At 44.4% G+C, this 22,818-nt stretch overlaps 1 protein-coding gene across 3 annotated transcripts in view; it reads left to right on the forward strand.

Moving 5' to 3' along the window:
• myom3 (myomesin 3) overlaps positions 1–22,818 on the forward strand; it is a 76,048-nt gene that overhangs the window by 27,194 nt on the left and 26,036 nt on the right. For all 3 annotated transcript variants that reach the window (XR_003872354.1, XM_029737665.1, XM_029737666.1), the window contains 10 exons: positions 115–272; positions 845–937; positions 2,001–2,089; positions 3,154–3,198; positions 7,194–7,334; positions 8,310–8,471; positions 10,979–11,120; positions 17,301–17,500; positions 17,982–18,035; positions 22,471–22,598. Coding sequence is in view for 2 of the 3 variants with exons in the window: in XM_029737665.1 (XP_029593525.1) it covers positions 115–272; positions 845–937; positions 2,001–2,089; positions 3,154–3,198; positions 7,194–7,334; positions 8,310–8,471; positions 10,979–11,120; positions 17,301–17,500; positions 17,982–18,035; positions 22,471–22,598 (1,212 nt within the window). In the remaining variant the exon portion in view is untranslated. The remainder of the gene's footprint in view (positions 1–114; positions 273–844; positions 938–2,000; positions 2,090–3,153; positions 3,199–7,193; positions 7,335–8,309; positions 8,472–10,978; positions 11,121–17,300; positions 17,501–17,981; positions 18,036–22,470; positions 22,599–22,818) is intronic.

A 22,818-nucleotide genomic window follows, 5' to 3' on the forward strand; every position in this document is an offset into this window, starting at 1 on the left:
ATACAAGGGGTACCGGTTCCGAGTCAGTGTGCGGGGGTACAGGTTAGTTGGGGGTGCATTTGAATACCAGCTATAAGTGCATTTGGATACCAGCTGTGTCTATCTGTGTTCCAGGCTGAGCAGAAGGCTTCCATCCATTTGAAGTATCTGGAGGACCTGAGTCATAAGGCCCCAGACTTCCCTATCCCACTGAGAGCCCACATGGTGTGGGAGGGCATGGGGGTCAAACTCTCCTGCACCATCCAGGGATGCCCACCACCTAGGGCCACCTGGTAAGCACTCACACTTAAGGCTAATGACCTCCATTGAAAATCTCTGAAGGCGGATAGGTTACAGTATGCTTATTATGTAGCTACACAGGTTTTGCCATGTCAACCTTTGATTCCTGAGTTGGAATAATGCTCTGATATTTGTGGGTGAAATTACCTCATTTGCTTCGGTATTAGCCTTGGCAATGTGTGTAACCATCACCCTTGATAAGCAGATGCACTAAAAGACTAGCTGATGAAAAGAATATGTGTTCAGTATTCATGCCTGAGCATAGTCAGAGCTGTGGACCAGATGACCTGCGGCTTATGAGTTGAACAATCCCAGATGGGACGCATGCATCCCAATGAGCTCCGAGAGTCTTGACTCGACTGAGACGGAGCTCAAGAAGAAATGTGAGATCAAAAGCCATCTATATGCTAAAGGAGTCATGTTAATTGTTGCGTAGCATAGATTAGCATAATTAGCAACGGGCAGGAACATTGAAAGCATAACAGTGGTCATGTTTACATTTAATTGGGATTTTTGTTAGTTTATACCTAGACATTTGGACTGTTATTAACTCTCTCCTTCCCAGGTATAAGGACGGGGTACCCCTGAGTGCCTATGGCCAGGCCTGGAACTACAGTCTGAAGCAGAAGTTTGGCCTCAACACGCTGGAAATCAGAAGGTAACCGAAAGGATTTTGAAATGTATGCCTTTAGCACACTGCTGTTCAAGACGTTGTAGTTACTTCCACTCCCCTCTTCCATTTCCTCCCCCTTCCTTCTGAGTGAATGTGAGAGTGAACTATAGTTTCTTCAGAAAGTATTCACACCCCTTGACTTATTCCACATTTTGTTGTGTTACAGCCTGAATTCAAAATGGATTAAATCGGGGGGTTTTCTCACCCATCTACACACAATACCTTGTATTTTAGTGCCTTGTTGCAAACAGGATGCATGTTTTGGAATATTTGTTATTATGTTGATCCATCCTCAGTTTTCTCCTATCACAGCCATTAAACTCTAACTGCTTTAAAGTCACCATTGGCCTCATGGTGAAATTCCTGAGCGGTTTCCTTCCTCTCCAGCAACTGAGTTTGGAAGGACACCTGTATCTTTGTAGTGACTGGGTGTATTGATACACCATCCAACGTATTATTAATAACTTCAACATGCTCAAAGGGTTATTCAATGTCTGCTTTTTTATTTTTACCCATCTACCAATAGGTGCCCTTCTTTGCAAGGCATTGGAAAACCTCCCTGGTCTTTGTGGTTGAATTTGTGTTTGAAATGCACTGCTCAACTGAGGGACCTTATAGATAATTGTATGGGTGGGGTACAGAGATGAGGTAGTCATTCAAAAATAATGTTAAACACTATTATTGGACACATGCAAGTCCATGCAACTTATTATGTGACTTGTTAAGCACATTTTTACTCCTGAACTTGTTTAGGTTTGCCATAACAAAGGGGTTGAATACTTATTGACTCAAGACGTTTAAGCTTTTCATTTTTAATCAATTTGTACAAATTTCTAAAAACATAATTCCACTTTGACATTATGGGGTATTGTGTGTAGGCCAGTGACAAACATCTACATTTAAACCATTTTAAATTCAGGTTGTAACAATACTTTCTGAAGGCACTGTCCATGAGAATGTTGACATGTCTTGTGATTTAGCTTTGGGCTCAGCCTGGAGTCAAGATGGTGGCACAAACACATGAGTCATCACCCTTCCCCATCCCCAGGTGCTCTGTTGAGGATGCTGGGGAGTACAAGGTGGTTGCCAAGAGTTCTCTAGGTGAAGCTACTACCATTGCCACCCTGGTGGTCAACTGTAAGTAGCTGCTGATTCTGACAACTGTCATGGACATGGTATTCCTAATATGGACACCGTACATGCAGATTGCTCCTCTGCCTCAAATTCAGATAGATCATGTTAAATTGGTAACCATGTCACATTTCCCCCTTTCCTACTCCATTCTAGTCCATACTTGTTTTACTCAAGTGAGACAAGGGGACGCTCATTCATACTTCTATGGGATATAAATCACCATTCATCCATACCAATTATTTCCAATTAATCTTGATCCAATTTCCATCTGCAGTGATGGTTTGCACCTAGATGACTGGCGTTCTATCCCATATCAATAGCCTACACCTTCAATCTAAACTGATTAGTCCAATACATTACATGCCATTACGAGTGAAAAAAAAACAGGTGTAGCCTAGCGCTTAGAGCATTGGGCCAGTAACTGGAAGGTCGCTGGTTTGAATACCCTACCAGACAAGGTCAGAAATCTGCCAATGTTCCCTTGAGCAAGGCACTTAACCCCAATTTGCTCCAGGGTCGCTGTACTTCTATGGCTGACACTGTAAAACAACACATTTCACTGCCCCTATAAAACATCTTATTATTAAATGGGTTAGTCCGCGTGTTAACTAACCAAAAACCCACGGTGTCTGCAGTCTACTGCCCACATTAACAGAACGTCAGACCATTCGCTACACCACCACAACAACTCTGTAGACGGAAGGGATGTTAATAATATTACAAGAGCAATTCATTAATTCAACTGTGAACCTTTTCCCCAAGCTTCTTAATGGCCTAGAAACAGTCTGAGGGTGCCCTGACAATACCGGGACACTCCTTCTACTCGTAGATCAATTAAATGGTGAAGGGGGGCCAAGCGCTCCTATTCACCTATCATCCATATTTCACATGCTCACGTTCTCCTTTCGATTGTTTGAAATAGGCTCAAGGGAATATTAGTTGTGACGTGTATAAAAGTGGCTTCGCCAGGATTGATTTGTCTCTCTTTCTCCCTCCTTTCCCTCTCTCTCTCTGCACTCTCCCCACCCCTCTCTCTCTCCTCCTTGTCCCCCCACTCCACGATTCAGCATATCAAGGAGCCGAGGCCGCAATCGAGCAATCCAGGACCCCATGTAAGTATAACGCAGCGTCTAATGAAAAATGTCCTTTTTAATTTCTCTGCCGCCTTTTGAAGTTCACTCTCTTCTCTTCCGCTAAGACTAAGACTGAGCCTTTGAAGACACTGACAACTCTGATGCTCTGCTGCATGCGCTCTGAAATGGTTTGGCTGACTGGATACAAGGATGGATTGGATGGCAAGGGGATGCTTATGGTTCATCGGAGTGCGTGTTGAGAGAGTGTGTGTCGGGTGTGTGTGTGTGTGTGTGTGTGTGTGTGCACATGAGTGTTCACATGTGTGCGCCTGTATATAAAGAGGTTGATTGGGAGGGGTAGGTGAACAAATCGCTGCCATTTCAGCGCCAGTCAGAGTCATGTATATTTCAGCACAGAGAGAGAGAGTGTGCGATTTCTTCACTTTTTGCTGGCAGCTTAGGAGCATTATACATATAGTCTATTATTCTCGTTATTCTCCAGATATTGAGCAAGTAGAGAGGCTGGTTGCACCCACAGGGAGACCATGCAGAGTAGTGATTAGACACTGACTAATAACCAACAGCTTACTTATCTAGATTGTTTAGCACTGCTCTGTTGCCTTAGTAAATGACTTGCTCTTCCTAGATTGTGTCAGCATCACACACAACTGGATCAAACTGTTATTGACAATATCACACACTGTTTAAAGTGGTGTGCAAGTCACAATCAATGGACTCAGACAGTGGTGTCCTCTGCATGTTTGAAACGAAATAGCAATCATTCTGAATGAAGCTTTATCAGCATGTAATGCCATCCATACACACTGGCTGAGGAGAAAATGGGATTTGAATTGCAGAATGACATTAGTGTGGTGCTGAGACTTCATTTTGTCATGTGGAGCAGGGAGACGGATACTATTATCCGATGTGGATTACTCCCTAAAACAAAGCGCAAACCCAGCACATTTATCATAATCATGATGGGGACATGCAGGGAATGACTGAAACAGAGAGAAAGTTGAGGAGAGATGGGGAGTTATTAAATTGATGTGCATCCGAATGATTGCCCTGGCCTGTTATTTAGAAAAAGATCATTATGGAAACATGTCGGCGACCTTTCAGATCTGTTGGTGGGAATGGGAGCTGACAAGGCCTGGGAGTTTTCAGTTTTACCTCACAATTAGGCGAGACCCTGTTTTGTCGACGGAAAAGGGGAGCTCCGAAAAGGAAGAGTTTCGTGTTCGTAAATGAGCTTTTATTGTATAAATACATTGTGAAAGAAATTGGTGTGTTTTTCACTATTTAATCATGGCATGGGGTTGTTCAATGACAGACATGTATTTGTTTAACATCTATAACTTGATGGTTTTGTTTCAAAGAGACGAATAATCATGTTTTTTTGCTAAATGCTATACATCCGTCTCACTCTCAGAGAAACAAGTAGTACTGATAGGTTTTACACAATCAAATGTAACAAATAACTACATTGTTTATAAATTACTGTACGTATGAAACATACAATATTCAAAACATGTTTTTAAAAACATTAATCTATACAGTAATATGAGATCTGCATATAAAACATTTACATTTGACATTTTAGTCATTTAGCATATGCTCTTATCCAGAGTGACTTATAGTTAGTGCATTCATCTTAAGATAGCTAGGTGAGACAACCACGTCACAGTAAACTATACAGGATACAAACATTCCATTCAAGCTACATAATGGATATATAGCGTTTTGCAAAAAAAATAAAAAGATTCATACTCATCTAAAATCTGAAAACAGTAATATTTTACACACATACGAAGGTACCCATAAGCAATCATTTATGATGAAAAAACACAAATGTGAAACAAACTTTTCATACAGTGCATTTGGAAAGTGTTCAGACCCCTTGACTTTTTCCACGTTTTGATTTATTACAGCCTTATTTTAAAATTGATTTAAAAAAAATGATACATCTTCTCATAAATCTACACACAATACCCCATAATAACAAAGCAAAAACATAAAAAATTGAAATATTATATTTACATAAGTATTCAGACCCTTTAATCAGTACTTTGCTGAAGCACCTTTGGCAGCGATTACAGCCTCAAGTCTTCTTGGGTATGACGGTACAAGCATGGCACACATTCTTCTCTTCAGATCCTCTGAACCTCTGTCAGGTTGGATGGGGATCGTCGCTCCACAGCTACTTTCAGGTCTCTTCAGAGATGTTAGATCGGGTTCAAGTCCGGGCTCTGGCTGGGCCACTCAAGGACATTCAGAGACTTGTCCCGAAGCCACTCCTGCATTGTCTTGGCTATGTGCTTAGGGTTGTTGTCCTGTTGGAAGGTGAACCTTCAGCCCAGTCTGAGGTCCTGAGCGCTCTGGAGCTGGTTTTCATCAAGGATCTCTCTGTACTTTGTTCCGTTCATCTTCATCTCGATCCTGACTAGTTTCCCTGTCCCTGCCACTGAAAAACATTCCCACAGCATGATGCTGCGACCACCATGCTTCACCGTAGGGATGGTGCCAGGTTTCTTCCAGATATGAAGCTTGGCATTCAGGCCAAAGAATTCAATCTTGGATTTATCAGACCAGATAATCTTGTTTCTCATGGTCCGAGAGTCTTTAGGTGCCCTTTGGCAAACTCCAAGCGGGCTGTCATGTGCCTTTTACTGAAGAGTGGCTTCCGTCTGGCCACTCTACCATAAAGACCTGATCAGTGGAGTGCTGCAGAGATGGTTGCCCTTCTGGAAGGTTCTCCCATTTCCACAGAGGAACTCCAGAGCTCTGTCAGAGTGAACATCGCATTCTTGGTCACCTCCCTGACCAAGGCCCTTCTCCCGCGATTACTCAGTTTGGCGGCCAGCTCTAAGAAGAGTCTTGGTGTTTCAAAACTTATTCCATTTAAGAATGATGGAGGCCACTGTGTTCTTGGGGACCTTCAATGCTGCAGACATTTTTTGGTAGCCTTCCCCAGATCTGTGCCTTGACACAATTCTGTCTCGGAGCTCTACGGACAATTCTTTTGAACTTGTGGCTTGCTTTTTGCTCTGACATGCACTGCCAACTTTGGGACCTTATATGAACAGGTGTGTGTCTTTCCAAATCATGTCCAATCAATTGAATTTGCCACAGGTGGACTCCAGTCAAGTTGTAGAAACATTTCAAGGATGATCAATGGAAACTGGATGCACCTGTGTCTAATAGCAAAGGGTCTGAATTCTTGTGTAAATACGTATTTTTTTTGAATGTTTTTTTAACCTGTTTTCATTATGGGATATTGTGGGTAGATTGATGAGGAAAACAATGCATTTAATCTATTTTAGAATAAGGCTGTAACATCACAAAATGTGTAAAAAGTCAAGGGGTCTAAATACTTTCCCAAGGCACTGTATAATGTCTCAAGAATAATGTACCTTTTCAGAAATGGTCAAATGTTTCTCTCAATCGCATGTCTCTCATTAATCCTATGTTACCCCCTTGTGAGGGAGGCCTTTTCAGGAACAAGGGTGCATGTGTGCGAGAGAGGGAGTAACTGTGTGTGTGTGTGCGTCCTTCGTGCTTCTGTGCGTGCGTGCGTGCATTCCTGAAGATGAAAAAAATATCCCCCCTTCCATTACTAGTATATGCCAGTTGGCGTATCTGGGCCTTCGTCCAGTTAATTAAGGTTCCTCTTTGCTTTCTGCATTTTCACTCTGCTGCCACAAGTGAGAGAATCTGAGGGAGAGCAAAGCTTGTTACTCATTGCTTGCTGAGAATAATGGGATAACGCTAGTGTTCTCCATAGTACGCTGATGGCAAACCTCAACTTCATCCGACATAACGTCATCATGAGGCTGGAGATGTTGGGAAAATTAGTTCTCATCTCGGTGGATTATTTCCCATCTATATGTTTGTTCTTGCTTATTTCTCATCTTCTTTTTGCCTTCTCCTCCTCTTCTTTGCCCCAACTTTCCCACCTCCACCTCCCTTTCCCTCTTTCTTTTCATCTGACTCTTCCTCCCACCCCCACCCCTACTCCTCCTCTTCCTCTGTAGTTGCAATGCTGGAGCAGGAGGCTCTGTTTGATTTCAGCTTCCCTCCGACCTGGGCGAAAGAGGGGGAGAATCTGACCCTGCAGTGTGCCTTCTCCTCGCCCCTGCTGCCCTTCCAACAGGACGTGGCCTGGTTCAGAGATGGTGAGTGGAAGTGGGTATTAGCTTTGTCTGTTATGTTTGTGCGGTCTTGTCAACTCCTATTGACAATGACTATAGGAGTTGGCAAGACAGTACAAACAGATCTGGGACCAGGCTAGTATGAATCCTTCCCCAATATCAACTAGCATTGGCATTGTTGGCTGTATCGTCTGAACTGTACACAAGCCATACTTCATACACTGTGTACAAAACATTAGGAACACCTTCCTTAAATTGAGTTGCATCCCCTTTCACCCTCAGAACAGCCTCAATTCGTCGTGGCATGGACTCTACAAGGTGTTGAAAGCGTTCCACAGGGATCCTGGCCCATGTTGACTCCAATGCTTCCCACATTTGTGTCAAGTTGGCTGGATGTCCTTTGGGTGGTGGACCATTCTTGCTACACATGGGAAAATGTTGAGCGTGAAAAACCCAGCAGCGTTGCAGTTCTTGACACACTCAAATCGGTGTGCCTGGCAACTACTACCATACCCCATTCAAAGGCACTTAAATATTTTGTCTTGCCCATTGACTATCTGAATGGCAAACATACACAATCCATGTTTCAATTGTCAAAAGGCTTAAAAATATTTCTTTAACCTGTCTCCTGCCCTTCATCTACACTGATTGAAGTGGATTTAACAAGTGACATCAATTAGGGATCATAGCTTTCACCTGGATTTACCTCAGTCTTATGTCATGGAAAGAGCAAGTGTTCTTAATGTTTTGTACACTCAGTGTTAATTCAGGTGAATCTCCAAAAGCCTTCCCACTGGGCACAGACGTCAATTCAACATCTATTCCACGTTCGTTCAACAGAAATGACGTGGAAACGACATTGATTGAACCAATGTGTGCCCAGTGGTCTGTTTTTTATTGCCTCAGCTTCTTTGTATTATTCTGATGCACATCACTTGCTAGAAAACTGGTATAAATGAAGTAGGACCCGCACACAGGAATGCCACCTCACTTCCACAGGAGTCCAACTGCGCCAGTCCAGCAGGGTGGAGCTTCAGACTGCCCTTCGCTCCGCTTCCCTCACCCTGAAGGGCGTGCACAAGGAGCAGGAGGGCATGTACATGGTGCGTCTGCGTACCTGGGAGGGGGTCAAAGAGCATAAAGCCTACATTTTTGTCAAAGGTAGGTTCTGGGATGTTTCGTGTGTATCTGTGGGTCTGGCGTGAGGTTGCATATTCACTATAACATTCACAATAGCAACTCTGAGTTTGGAGTGTTCATAGTTTTTCTGGTGAAAATGTGGCCACCATACCTTTGGTGGCAGTGGTGAGATTTCCGTGCCAGTAGGGGCACCATACCAACATCAAGGCAATAATAAGAAACCACAATGCCAAGAGCAAGGCAGCTGACAGCTGACATGCTATGATCTTCAAGCAACTAGCCAACACTACAATCAAGTAGCTTCTTCCCAAAGCTGCCTGGAGGCCTTGAGATACGTCTGGGTCCCACAGGTGTCTGTGGTTGGGTTGAGCAGCACTGTGTTTTGAAACAAACCTAACACTTCCACACTTAATTTAAACCCACCAGATTCACAGTCACTTCACAGTCCCGTACACTGAATGTTTCATGACTCCAGTCACCCACACCTCCCCAGCCCCTTGTCCCTCCTCTCTCCCTCATCCCCACCACTGCAAACTCCCAGCCAGAGTAAGACCTCAGTATCATTAACAACCATTGCACTGCATTGTACTTTCTGTCTTATTAAAAAATCTTGGTCCTTAACTCCTGCTGGAGTTAGAATCATTAGGGAGTGGAAGTGGAAGTGGATTTTTTTCTGAATTTGCATTACAAATGGGAGGTAAGAGAGAAGAGACAAGGGCCGTGTTTGGTTTAGTCTTTTAGCTTATCAGAGGGAGAGATGGAGGGAGGGAGGACAGAGGGAGAGAGGGTGAGAGACACACATAGGGACCTCTTCACCACCGACTACAGCAAAGTAAAATGACAGACTGAGTGTGTCTAGTAGTTCAACACGGTCTCAATAGAATACGTCAAAATAGCGAGATGTCTGACATTTGACCGCAAGGACATTTATGAACAGTCATACTGATACCTAGGCAATTGGTCGCGACTCATTGGCCTTAAAGGTGAGATCTGCGAAAGGTGAAACAGCGCCACTGGTCGCCCAAGGCAGATTTGTTATTGTTTTGTTTAACAAACGGAAGAGATGAGCATCCAACGCCGTGTTAAAAAAAAACACAGTACCTACTCCGCTATTGTTGTAATATCGCAAACGGACGTGGCAGTTCCACCGCAACGGATTCCAACTTCAATGTCTCGCACTTGCAGCATAAACTGTAAGAAAGTTGGAAAGACATTTCTCCACTCTTTTGTTGGTGCCAAAGCAACAGTCTCTCAAGCCTCAGAGAATAGAAAACGGGTCTAACACACGTCACATCTTATCTCTTTAATCCTCTTAACATAATTCCCTCGTTCCTTCTCTCTCTCTCTCTCCTATCTCTCACTCCTATCTCTCTGTCTTTATCTCTCACTCTATTTTTCCCAGTCTCTGTTTAGTGCTCTCCTTTGCGCTGTCTTTATAACTAATGCAGATTTGATGACCTGTTCATCTTACCTCCAGACAACGCACCTTGCTTTGACATGGCTGCTCCAGACAGACATCGTGGGAGGGTTTAATTGCACTGCTGTGGATTACATTACCTTGCTGGCTTTTAATCCTCCCTCTCTACCTCTCCCCCTCTAATTTTTACTCCTTACACTTTCTCTGTCTTTCTCTTTCTCCTTTTGTTCCCCATCTCCATTTCCCTCTGCGTTTCTCTCCATGTCCCTGTCTCCCTCTCCTTCTCTCCGTGTCCTCTCCCTCTCCAGCCTTTTAATTCAATTTCAATTTAAGGGGCTTTATTGGCATGGGAAACATATGCTTACATTGCCAAACCAAGTGAAATAGTTAATAAACTAAAGTGAAATAAACAAAACAGTAAACATTACACACAAGTTCCAAAATAATAAAGACATTTCAAATGTCATGTTATGTATATATGCAGTTTTGTAATGATGTGCAAATTGTTAAAATACAAAAGAGAAAATAAATAAACATAAATATAGGTTGTATGTAGAATGGTGTCTGTTCTTCACTGGTTGCCCTTTTCTTGTGGCAACAGGCACAAATATTGCTGCTGTGATTATACACTGTGGTATTTCATCCAATAGATATGGGAATTTATCAAAATTGGATTAGTTTTTTTGAATTCTTTGTGGGTCTGTGTAATCTGAGGGAAATATGTGTCTCTAATATGGTCATACATATTTGGCAGCTCAGTTTCCACCTCATTTTGTGGGTAGTATGCACATAGCCTGTCTTCTCTTGAGAGCCAGGTCTGCCTTCGGCGGCCTTTCTCAATAGCAAGGCTATGCTCACTGAGTCTGTACATAGTCAAAGATTTCCTTAATTTTGTGTCAGTCACAGTAGTCAGGTATTCTGTTTAGGGCCAGATAGCATTCTAGTTTGCTCTGGTTTTTTGTAAATTCTTTCCAATGTGTCAAGTAGTTATCTTTTTGTTTTGTCATGATTTGGTTTGGTCTAATTGTGTTGCTGTCTTTCTCCCCCTCTCCCTCTCCCTCCCACTCCCCTCCCCTCTTCTCACGCCTTCCCCATTCCCTCCCCTACTCAGATGCGTCTGCAGTAGTGTCTGGTGGTCCAGGCTCTCCTCTGGACCTGAAGGTTTCTGATGTACAAAAGGACTATGTCTTCCTCACCTGGGAGCCTCCCAGTGCTGATGGAGCCTACCAAGTGGAGGGTTACTTTGTGGAGAGGTACTTTTCGACTGTAACACCGGTGTTTCACTAGTGTATACACCGTTATGTTATACTAGGGAAATTGTGTTTCCATAGCTAGGGCTGACAGTGAGGACTTGTGAAGAGCAGAATCACCACCACTGCATAATCAAAACAATTGCTCTGTGAGAAGGTGTTAAACTTCACAGTTAGCCATTGTTATTTAAATGTAAAGAGAGGCCTTTAGGGCTATGTATGAATACCGTACAAAGGACATAGGTTGAGTACTCATATAACCTTTTCACACTACCGAGCCAAGCTGTAAGATCAAATAATCAAATGGATGAGTGATGGCCGTGCGGCATAGGCAAGATGCAGTAGATGGTATAGAGCACAGTATATACATATGAGATGAGTAATGTAGGGTATGTAATCATTAAATAAAGCGGCATTGTTTAAAGTGACCAGTGATACATTTAATACATCCAATTATTAATTATTAAAGTGGCTAGAGATTTGAGTCACTATGTTGGCAGCAGCCACTCAATGTTAGTGATGGCTGTTTAACAGTCTGATGGCCTTGAGATAGAAGCTGTTTTCAGTCTCTCGGTCCCAGCTTTGATGCACCTGTACTGACCTCGCCTTCTGGATGATAGCGGGGTGAACAGGCAGTGGCTCGGGGGGTTGTTGTCCTTGATGATCTTTTTGGCATTCCTGTGACATCGGATAATGTAGGTGTCCTGGAGGGCAGGTAGTTTGCCCCCAGTGATGCGTTGTGCAGACCGCACTACCCTCTGGAGAACCTTATGGTTGTGGGCAGAGCAGTTGTTCTGCCCACAGGATGTTCTCAATTGTGCATCTGTAAAAGTTTGTGTGTTTTCGGTGACAAGACACATTTCTTCAGCCTCCTGAGGTTGAAGAGGCGCTGTTGTGCCTTCTTCACCACGCTGTCTGTGTGGGTGGACCATTTCAGATTGTCCGTGATGTGTATGCCGAGGTACTTAAAACTTTCCACCTTCTCCACTACTGTCCCGTCGATGTGGATAAGGGGGTGCTCCCTCTGCTGTTTCCTGAAGTCCACGATCATCTCCTTTGTTTTGTTGACGATGAGTGTGAGGTTATTTTCCTGACACCACACTCTGAGGGCCCTCACCTCCTCCCTGTAGGCCGTCTTGTCGTTGTTGCTAATCAAGCCTATTACTGTAGTGTCGTCTGCAAACTTGATGATTGAGTTGGAGGGGTGCATGGCCACACAGTCATGGGTGAACAGGGAGTACAGGAGAGGGCTGAGAACACACCCTTGTGGGGCCCCAGTGTTGAGGATCAAGTTTGGAGGGTACTATTGTATTAAATGCTGAGCTGTAGTTGATGAACAGCATTCTTACATCAGTATTCCTCTTCTCCAGATGGGTTAGGGCAGTGTGATTGCGATTGCGTTGTCTGTGGACCTATTGGGGCGGTAGGCAAATTGAAGTGGGTCTAGGGTATCAGGTAAGGTGGTGGTGATATGATCCTTGACTAGGCTCTCAAAGCACTTCATGATGACAGAAATGAGTGCTACGGGGTGATAGTCGTTTAGCTCAGTTACCTTAGCTTTCTTGGGGACAGGAACAATGGTGGCCCTCTTGAAGCATGTGGGCACAGCAGACTGGGATAGGGATTGATTGAATATGTCTGTGAACACACCAGCCAGCTGGTCTACGCATGCTCTCGGGACACGGCTAGGGATGCCGTCTGGGCCAGCAGCCTTGCGAGGGTTTACACGTTTAAATGTTTTACTCACGTTGGCCACGGTGAAGGAGAGGCCACAGGTTTTGGTAGCGGGCCGTGTCAGTGGCACTAAATTGTCCTCAAAGTGAGCAAAGAAGTAATTTGTCTGGGAGCAAGACGTTGGTGTCTGCGACGGAGCTAGTTTTCTTTTTGTAATCCGTGATTGACTTTAGACCCTGCCTTTAGACCCTGTGTTTGAGCCGTTGAATTTGGACTCTGCTTTGTCTCTATTCTGACGCTTAGCTTGTTTGCGGAGGGAATAGCTACAATCTTTGTATTCGGTCATGTTTCCGGTTGCCTTGCCACGATTAAATGCAGTGGTTCGGGCTTTCAGTTTTGCGCGAATGCTGCCATCAATCCACGGTTTCTGGTTTTAATATTCACCGTGGGTACTACATCACTGATGCACTTGCAAATAAACTCGCTCACTGAGTCAGCATATACGTCAATGTTGTTGTCTGAGGCTATCCGGAACATATCCCAGTCCACGTGATCGAAGCAATCTTGAAGCGTGGAATCCGATTGGTCGGACCAGGGTTGAACAGACCTGAGTACGGGCATTTCCTGTTTTAGTTTCTGTCTATAGGCAGGGAGCAACAAAATGGGGTCGTGGTCAGATTTACCGAAAGGATGGCGAGGGAGGGCTTTGTATGCGTCGTGGAAGTTAGAGTAGCAATGATCTAGAATGCTGCCAGCTCGAGTCAAACATTCGATATGCTGATAAAATGTAGGGAGCCTTGAATTCAGATTAGCTTTGTTAAAAGCCCCAGCTACAATAAATGCAGCCTCAGGATATATGGTTTCCAGTTTACATCAAGTCCAGTGAAGTTCTTTCAGGGCCGTCAAAGGTATCTGCTTCGGGGGATGTACACGGCTGTGATTATAATCGAAGAGAATTCTCTTGGTAGATAACACGGTTGGCATTTGATTGTAAGGAATTCTAGGTCAGATGAACAAAAGGACTTGAGTTCAAGTATGTTGTTATAATGACACCACGAGTCGTTAATCATAAGGCATATGCCCCTGCCCTTCTTCTTACCAAAGAGATATTTGTTTCTGTCGGCGCGATGCGTGAAGAAACCGGGTGGCTGTACCGACTCTGATAACATATCCCAAGTGAGCCATGTTTCCGTGAAACAGAGAATGTTACAATCTCTGTCTCTCTGGACGGCAACCCTTGCTCGAATTTCATCTACCTTGTTGTCAAGAGACTGGACATTGGCGAGTAGTATACTCAGGAGCAGTGAGCAATGTGCCCATCTACAGAGCCTGACCAGAAGACCGCTCCGTCTGGCCCTTCTGTGGCGCCGTTGTTTTGGGTCGCCTACTGGGATCCGATCCATTGTCCTGGGTGGTGGTCCGAATAGAGGATCTGCTTCGGGAAAGTCGTATTCCTGGTCGTAATGTTGGTAAGTTGACGTTGCTCTTATATCCAATAGTTCTTCCCGGCTGTATGTAATAATACTTAAGATTTCCTGGGGTAACAATGTAAGAAATAATACATAAAAAAACAAAATACTGCATAGAAGAACGCGAAGCGAGGCGACCATCTTTGTCGGCGCTATCTTGATGGCATCGGAGAGGAAGGCAGCCGTTTAATGCGTCCTCGACCGATTGTGTTTTTTTGTTTGTTTATTTGCGTTGTTTGTAACTTATTGTTTTCCTTATTTTGTACATAATGTTGCCGCTACCGTCTCTTATGACCGAAGATAACTTCTAGACGTCAGGACTGCGATTACTCACCACGGACTAGCAGAATCCTTTTTTCCTTTCACGACAATGACAAGCCCGACGCAAAGGATATACTGCTTCCTCAGGAACAGGCCCAGATCCCCGCGATTTGTGTGACGAGGAAGCAGAGAAAAAGGGGTCAAAGTGCAGGCTGCCTTCTGAGAATTCGTAGGCGATCGAATAAACCCCCACTTCCCTCCATTCTGATAGCAAATGTGCAATCTTTGGAGAATAAAATCGACGAGCTACACAGAAGATTAAACTACCAACAGGACATTAAAAACTGTAAAATTGTATGCTTCATGGAGTTGTGGCTGAACGACAACACTATCAACATACAGCTGGCTGGTTACACGCTATACTGACAGGATAGAACAGCAGCGTCTGGTAAGGCAAAGCGCGGCAGACTATGTCTTTTTTGTAAATAACAGCCGGTGTACAATATCTAAGGAAGTCTCGAGCTATTGCTCGGCTGAGGTAGAGTATCTCATGATAAGCACACTATCTACCTAGAGAGTTTTCATCTTTATTTTTCGTAGCTGTTTACATACCACCACAGTCAGAGGCTGGCACTATGCTCGCTTAGAGGCACCAGCTGTTCCGGAAGGCTGTGATCACTCTCTCCACAACCGATGGAGTAAAACCTTTAAACAGGTCAACATTCACAAGGCCGCAGGGCCAGACGGATTACCAGGACGTGTACTGCGAGCATGCGCTGACCAACTGGCAAGTGTCTTCACTGACATTTTCAACCTCTCCCTGTCTGAGTCTGTAATACCAACATGTTTTAAGCAGACCACCATAGTGCCTGTGCCCAAGAACACAAAGGTAACCTGCCTAAATGACTACCGACCCGTAGCACTCACGTCTGTAGCCATGAAGTGCTTTGAAAGGCTGGTCATGGCTCACATCAACACCATCATCCCAGAAACCCTAGACCCACTGCAATTTGCATACCGCCCAAACAGATCTACAGATGATGCAATCTCTATTGCACTCCACACTGCCCTTTCCCACCTGGACAAAAGGAACACCTATGTGAGAATGTTATTAATTGACTACAGCTCAGCGTTCAACACTATAGTGCCATCAAAGGCTTCTAAACAGCTTCTACCCCCAAGCCATAAGACTCCTGAACATCTAATCAAATGGCTACCCAGACTATTTGCATTGCCTCCCCCGCTGCTCTTTACACTGCTGCTACACTCTGTTGTTGTCATCTATGCATAGTCACTTCAATAACTCTATCTACGTGTACATACTACCTCAACTAACCGGTGCCCCCGCACATTGACTCTGTACCCCCTGTACCCCCCTGACTCTGTACCCCCCTGTACCCCCTGACTCTGTACCCCTTGACTCTGTACCCCCCTGACTCTGTGCCCCCTGTACTCCCCTGACTCTGTACCCCCCTGTACCCCCTGACTCTGTACCCCCTGACTCTGTACCCCCCTGACTCTGTACCCCCCTGTACCCCCTGACTCTGTACCCCCTGTACCCCCCTGACTCTGTACCCCCTGACTCTGTACCCCCCTGTACCCCCCTAACTCTGTGCCCCCTGTACCCCCTGACTCTGTACCCCCTGTACCCCCTGACTCTGTACCCCCTGTATATAGTCTGGCTATTGTTGTTTTACTGCTGCTCTTTAATTACTTGTTACTTTTATCTCTTATTCTTGTTCGTATTTTTTGAAACTGCATTGTTGGTTGGGGGCTTGTAAGTCAGCATTTCACTGTAAGGTCTACACCTGTTGTATTCGGCGCATGTGACTAATAACATTTGATTTGATTTGAACCTGGCCTGCTTACCTGTACGTTCAGTCTAAACGATAAGAGTTATCTTAGACATAAGCTATCTTTGTTTACTCCAAATCAACAGCACACAGCAAACAAGACTAAACTGTTGGGCCACAACTTACTCGGATGTGTGTGAGGAAATTGGATCAGGGAGATAAAACCCCAGCCAACTTTGATGTAGTATCCATTTGGCAAAGCCCAAAGAAGATGGATGATATGCGTGATAATAATTCAACATGGAACACAGCGTTAACTGAATCAAAGTCCTCCCATAGGTAACAGGTGCTCACTAATCACTGAAGCTGATCGATGCGCGGGCGTGTGTGTGTGTGTGTGTATGCATACTTTCATCATACATACACATCTTCTCTATTTAGCATGTAGAGGGCACATTAAAATACTAATGTTAGGTCTCACTGTGATGTATTATATGAGATATATATATATATATATATATATATATATATATATATGCATCAGAGAAAGACATCAGAGAGACCTAACCTTCCAGTCGCCTAGCAACACATACACAGCTTAATGTTCTCTCAAGCTATTTGCTTTCTTTGTTTGCTTTCCCAGGTGGCATTGCTTCTTGTTCAGTATTGATTTATCAGAATTCAATGGCTGCTTTTCTTCACATTTTCTTATAAATGAGTTGTGAGACTTGTTATTTTGAGATGATGTATTTGGTTTGAAAAATGATTGTCCTTTGTTGGCTGAAATGTGTTTTTCTTTTATGCAATCGAAAATGTTTACAAATGTATTTTATAATGGCAAAATTAGATTTCATGGAGAAATAACGAAAATGGGGAATGTTGCGCTAAAAACTATTTTGAAAGTCATAAAGTTGTGAAATACATTTTTTAAAATCTCTGATCTTTCCCTTCTCGCTCTCCCTCGCTCTCTCTCTCCCTAATCCTAGGTGTGACATTGGTAGTGGGCAGTGGGTGCGTTGTAATGACACCATTCAGAAGGCATGTCACTACCCTGTGAGAGGTCTGAGTGACAGCACCATCTACCAGTTCAGGGTGTGTGCCGTCAACCAGGCAGGTGTAGGACGCCCCTCTAAGGCCACCGAGCCTGTCATCACCACCGACCCTTTAGAACACACCAGAACTATGGGTAATCTGCACACTCAGATCTACACACAGCAAACATACTCTGGGTAGAGGTCATTAGATAGCAAGAGACATAACATAGGCTAAATAGAACACATAGAGTGTATATAACACATGCGTGTGTCTGTGTGTGAGCTAAGTTCATGCACGAGAACATACAGTATGTGTGTGTGTGAGTACGTGCGCCCATGTGTGCTCTGTGGGTGGGGGCTATGAGAGAGAGAGAGAGAGAGAGGAGCGGAGAGGAGAGGACAGATGGGTGCGCTGGTCAGATGCTGTGGATCATTAGAAACAGATGAAGCACAGCCAGAAGGTTGGCTTGCCTCTGACTGTTTCCCCCAGCTCTCTCTCTCTCTCTCTACTTCTCTCTCTGCTGAGCCCTGGCATGCTGGCATCGTATGGACGGTGTCTTCCATGTTATCTACTCACTGTGCTATCATGCATTTCATTTCTTTATTTTTCTCTCTCTTTTTCTTCTCAACCAGTTATCAAGGTGGACAGAGGTAGAGAGATCACCATCACCAAAGACCAGCTGGAAAGTGAGAAACCACATACATCATTGTAGTATTATTACTAACAGTGTTCGTAGCTATGGTACTACAGAATTTGCTTACCCTAGACCGAATAGTTACGATACAGTATCACTGCATATTTCTGCTTTCCCCTTGGTATTCTTTTGACATTTGAAAACACATGTTCTGTAATTCTATACAGTTTAATAATTTTTTTTTGTATATGGAGGGGTATTTTGAAAACACAGTATAAGTGGAAAGTGATTTTTTGTTTTTCTTGTTTTGGTAAAAAATGATTTTTTTGGGGGGGGGGGGGGGTGGAAACAGTTAACTTCAACACTTTTGCCATGGGGTAGAAAGAAAATGTTGCCGTTTAAAATGGTAACATTTGTCAACTTCCTATTCATTTCCAGCACCACCCCAACATCAACATACAGTGGGGGGAAAAAGTATTTGATCCCCTGCTGATTTTATACGTTTGCCCACTTACAAAGAAATGATCAGTGTATAATTTTAATGGTAGGTTAATTTGAACAGTGAGAGACAGAATAACAACAACAAAAAATCCAGAAAAACGCATGTCAAAAATGTTATAAAATTATTTGCATTTAAATGAGGGAAATAAGTATTTGACCCCTCTGCAAAACATGACTTAGTACTTGGTGGCAAAACCCTTGTTGGCAGTCACAGAGGTCAGGCGTTTCTTGTAGTTGGCCACCAGGTTTGCACACATCTCAGGAGGGATTTTGTCCCGCTCCTCTTTGCAGATCTTCTCCAAGTCATTAAGGTTTCGAGGCTGACGTTTGGCAACTCGAACCTTCAGCTCCCTCCACAGATTTTCTATGGGATTAAGGTCTGGAGACTGGCTAGGCCACTCCAGGACCTTAATGTGCTTCTTCTTGAGCCACTCCTTTGTTGCCTTGGCCATGTGTTTTGGGTCATTGTCATGCTGGAATACCCATCCACGACCCATTTTCAATGCCCTGGCTGAGGGAAGGAGGTTCTCACCCAAGATTTGACAGTACATGGCCCCGTCAAATGATGTGGTGAAGTTGTCCTGTCCCCTTAGCAGAAAAACACCCCCAAAGCATAATGTTTCCACCTCCATGTTTGACGGTGGAGATGGTGTTCTTGGGGTCACAGGCAGCATTCCTCCTCCTCCAAACACAGCGAGTTGAGTTGATGCCAAAGAGCTCCATTTTGGTCTCATCTGACCACAACACTTTCACCAGTTGTCCTCTGAATCATTCAGATGTTCAATGGCAAACTTCAGACGGGCATGTATATGTATTCTTGAGCAGATGGACCTGCAGGATTTCAGTCCTTCACGGCGTAGTGTGTTACCAATTGTTTTCTTGGTGACTATGGTCCCAGCTGCCTTGAGATCATTGACAAGATCCTCCCGTGTAGTTCTGGGCTGATTCCTCACCGTTCTCATGATCATTGCAACTCCACGAGGTGAGATCTTGCATGGAGCCCCAAGCTGAGGGATATTGACAGTTCTTTTATGTTTCTTCCATTTGCGAATAATCGCATCTCACCAAGCTGCTTGGCGATGGTCTTGTAGCCCATTCCAGCCTTGTGTAGGTCTACAATCTTGTCCCTGACATCCTTGGAGAGCTCTTTGGTCTTGGCCATGGTGGAGAGTTTGGAATCTGATTGATTGATTGCTTCTGTGGACAGGTGTCTTTTATACAGGTAACAAGCTGCGGTTAGGAGCACTCCCTTTAAGAGTGTGCTCCTAATCTCAGCTCGTTACCTGTATAAAAGACACCTGGGAGCCAGAAATCTTTTTGATTGAGAGGGGGTCAAATACTTATTTCCCTCATTAAAATGCAAATCAATTTATAACATTTTTGACATGGGTTTTTATCAATATTTTTGTTGTTATTCTGTCTCTCACTGTTCAAATAAACCTACAATTAAAATTATAGACTGATCCTTTCTTTATCAGTGGACAAACGTACAAAATCAGCAGGGAATCAAATACTTTTTTCCCCCACTGTATGTGAAAATGGCGCGTTTCTATGTTTTGTAGTAAAAAAAGATACACGTTTCCAATGACATCATCAACCAATTAGCAGACAGGCAATGCCTACTAACAATTGGTCAAAATCACACTGTGCACACCGTTGTCATTGGAAACACTTATCTTTCACTATCTTTTTTTACTACAAGACCCCCGTGGCAATTTTGCCTATGGTATTTAATACACTGCTCCAAAAAATAAAGGGAACACTTAAACAACACAATGTAACTCCAAGTCAATCACACTTCTGTGAAATCAAACTGTCCACTTAGGAAGCAACACTGATTGACAATAAATTTCACATGCTGTTGTGCAAATGGAATAGACAACAGGTGGGAATTAGAGGCAATTAGCAAGACACCCCCAATAAAGGAGTGGTTCTGCAGGTGGGAACCACAGACCACTTCTCAGTTCCTATGCTTCCTGGCTGATGTTTTGGTCACTTTTGAATGCTGGCGGTGCTTTCACTTTAGTGGTAGCATGAGACGGAGTCTACAACCCACACAAGTGGCTCAGGTAGTGCAGCTCATCCAGGATGGCACATCAATGCAAGCTGTGGCAAGAAGGTTTGCTGTGTCTGCCAGCGTAGTGTCCATGGAGGCGCTACCAGGAGACAGGCCAGTACATCAGGAGACATGGAGGAGGCCATAGGAGGGCAACAACCCAGCAGCAGGACCGCTACCTCCGCCTTTGTGCAAGGAGGAGCAGGAGGAGCACTGCCAGAGCCCTGCAAAATGACCTCCAGCAGGCCACAAATGTGCATGTGTCTGCTCAAACGGTCAGAAACAGACTCCATGAGGGTGGTATGAGGGCCCGACGTCCACAGGTGGGGGTTTAGCTTACAGCCCAACACCGTGCAGGACGTTTGGCATTTGCCAGAGAACACCAAGATTGGCAAATTCGCCACTGGCGCCCTGTGCTCTTCACAGATGAAAGCAGGTTCACACTGAGCACATGTGACAGACGTGACAGAGTCTGGAGACGCCGTGGAGAACGTTCTGCTGCCTGCAACATCCTCCAGCATGACCGGTTTGGCGGTGGGTCAGTCATGGTGTGGGGTGGCATTTCTTTGGGGGGCCGCACAGCCCTCCATGTGCTCGCCAGAGGTAGCCTGACTGCCATTCGGTACCGAGATGAGATCCTCAGACCCCTTGTGAGACCATATGCTGGTGCGGTTGGCCCTGGGTTCCTCCTAATGCAAGACAATGCTAGACCTCATGTGGCTGGAGTGTGTCAGCAGTTCCTGCAAGAGGAAGGCATTGATGCTATGGACTGGCCCGCCCGTTCCCCAGACCTGAATCCAATTGAGCACATCTGGGACATCATGTCTCGCTCCATCCACCAACGCCACAGACTGTCCAGGAGTTGCACCACAGACTGTCCAGGAGTTGGCGGATGCTTTAGTCCAGGTCTGGGAGGAGATCCCTCAGGAGACCATCCGCCACCTCATCAGGAGCATGCCCAGGCGTTGTAGGGAGGTCATACAGGCACGTGGAGGCCACACACACTACTGAGCCTCATTTTGACTTGTTTTAAGGACATTACATCAAAGTTGGATCAGCCTGTAGTGTGGTTTTCCACTTTAATTTTGAGTGTGACTCCAAATCCAGACCTCCATGGGTTGATAAATTGGATTTCCATTGATTATTTTTGTGTGATTTTGTTGTCACCACATTCAACTATGCAAAGAAAAAAGTATTTAATAAGATTATTTAATTCATTCAGATCTAGGATGTGTTATTTTAGTGTTCCCTTTATTTTTTTGAGCAGTATATAACAACGTCATGTTTCTTCATATCTTCCATCATGTAATAGGTTTGTGAAAGCAATGTACTTTGTTCCATTTGGTGGACTATTCTCTATGGTGTCCTAGTAAATGCACATTATAGCCCAGGGTAGTCAGAGTGCTTCTCTCTGAATAGAGATCCTAACATGACCCTGATGTAGCTCAAAGAGGGAGGAGGAGGCAAACACCATGGAAACACCAGGGAATGGTGTACTATTATGATGAGAAATAAAGTACTATCTCAGCCTCAGACTGCCATACTCTCTTTTTCGAGGCACCCTGGTACAACTTTAGGTTTCAATTCATCAATAACTGTGTGTGTGTGTGTGTGTGTGTGTGTGTGTGTGTGTGTGTGTGTGTGTGTGTGTGTGTGTGTGTGTGTGTCATGACACAGTCTGTGCGTTTCTCAGAAAAAAACATATTTTATATCTGACCCTTGCTTGGTCATGTGATCCAATGCTCTGGGTCTTGTTTAGCAGGGTACACCGTAGCAAAACTATTTGCAATGGAAAATGAAAATATGTGTTCCTATTGGACAAGTTCAGATAGTATACCTCCCCGTCTCAAAATGTTTTCTCCTTCTGACCATGACCCTGTTGTCTTTACTATCTTCTACACCCATCCTCCCTTCTTCCCTCTGACCTCAGGTCAGATTAAAGTCCCATTCCCTCCCACTGGTGTCCATGCCTGTGAGGTGAGTGACAACTACGCCGTGCTTAGCTGGACTGAGCCGGAGCCCAGAGGCAAGGAGCAACTTACCTTCTATGTGGAGCGGGTGAGTTAAGGCCTGTGCTCCTACTCATACACACAATACAGAGAAACACACACACACCTGTTTTACTGTTGTAGCCTCGGAGCCAAATTAATGAAGAGCTCTGACCATTATGCTAATTAAAGATTAAAGGGGAGGGGGAAAAACACTTATATGGCTGCCGGTGTCAGTTTAGGTGGGCATCGGTGCACTCGTTAAAAACTGAGAGACCTTGAAGTTGCTC

This window comes from Salmo trutta, chromosome 37 (assembly GCF_901001165.1).
Source record: "Salmo trutta chromosome 37, fSalTru1.1, whole genome shotgun sequence".
Lineage (NCBI taxonomy): Eukaryota > Metazoa > Chordata > Actinopteri > Salmoniformes > Salmonidae > Salmo > Salmo trutta.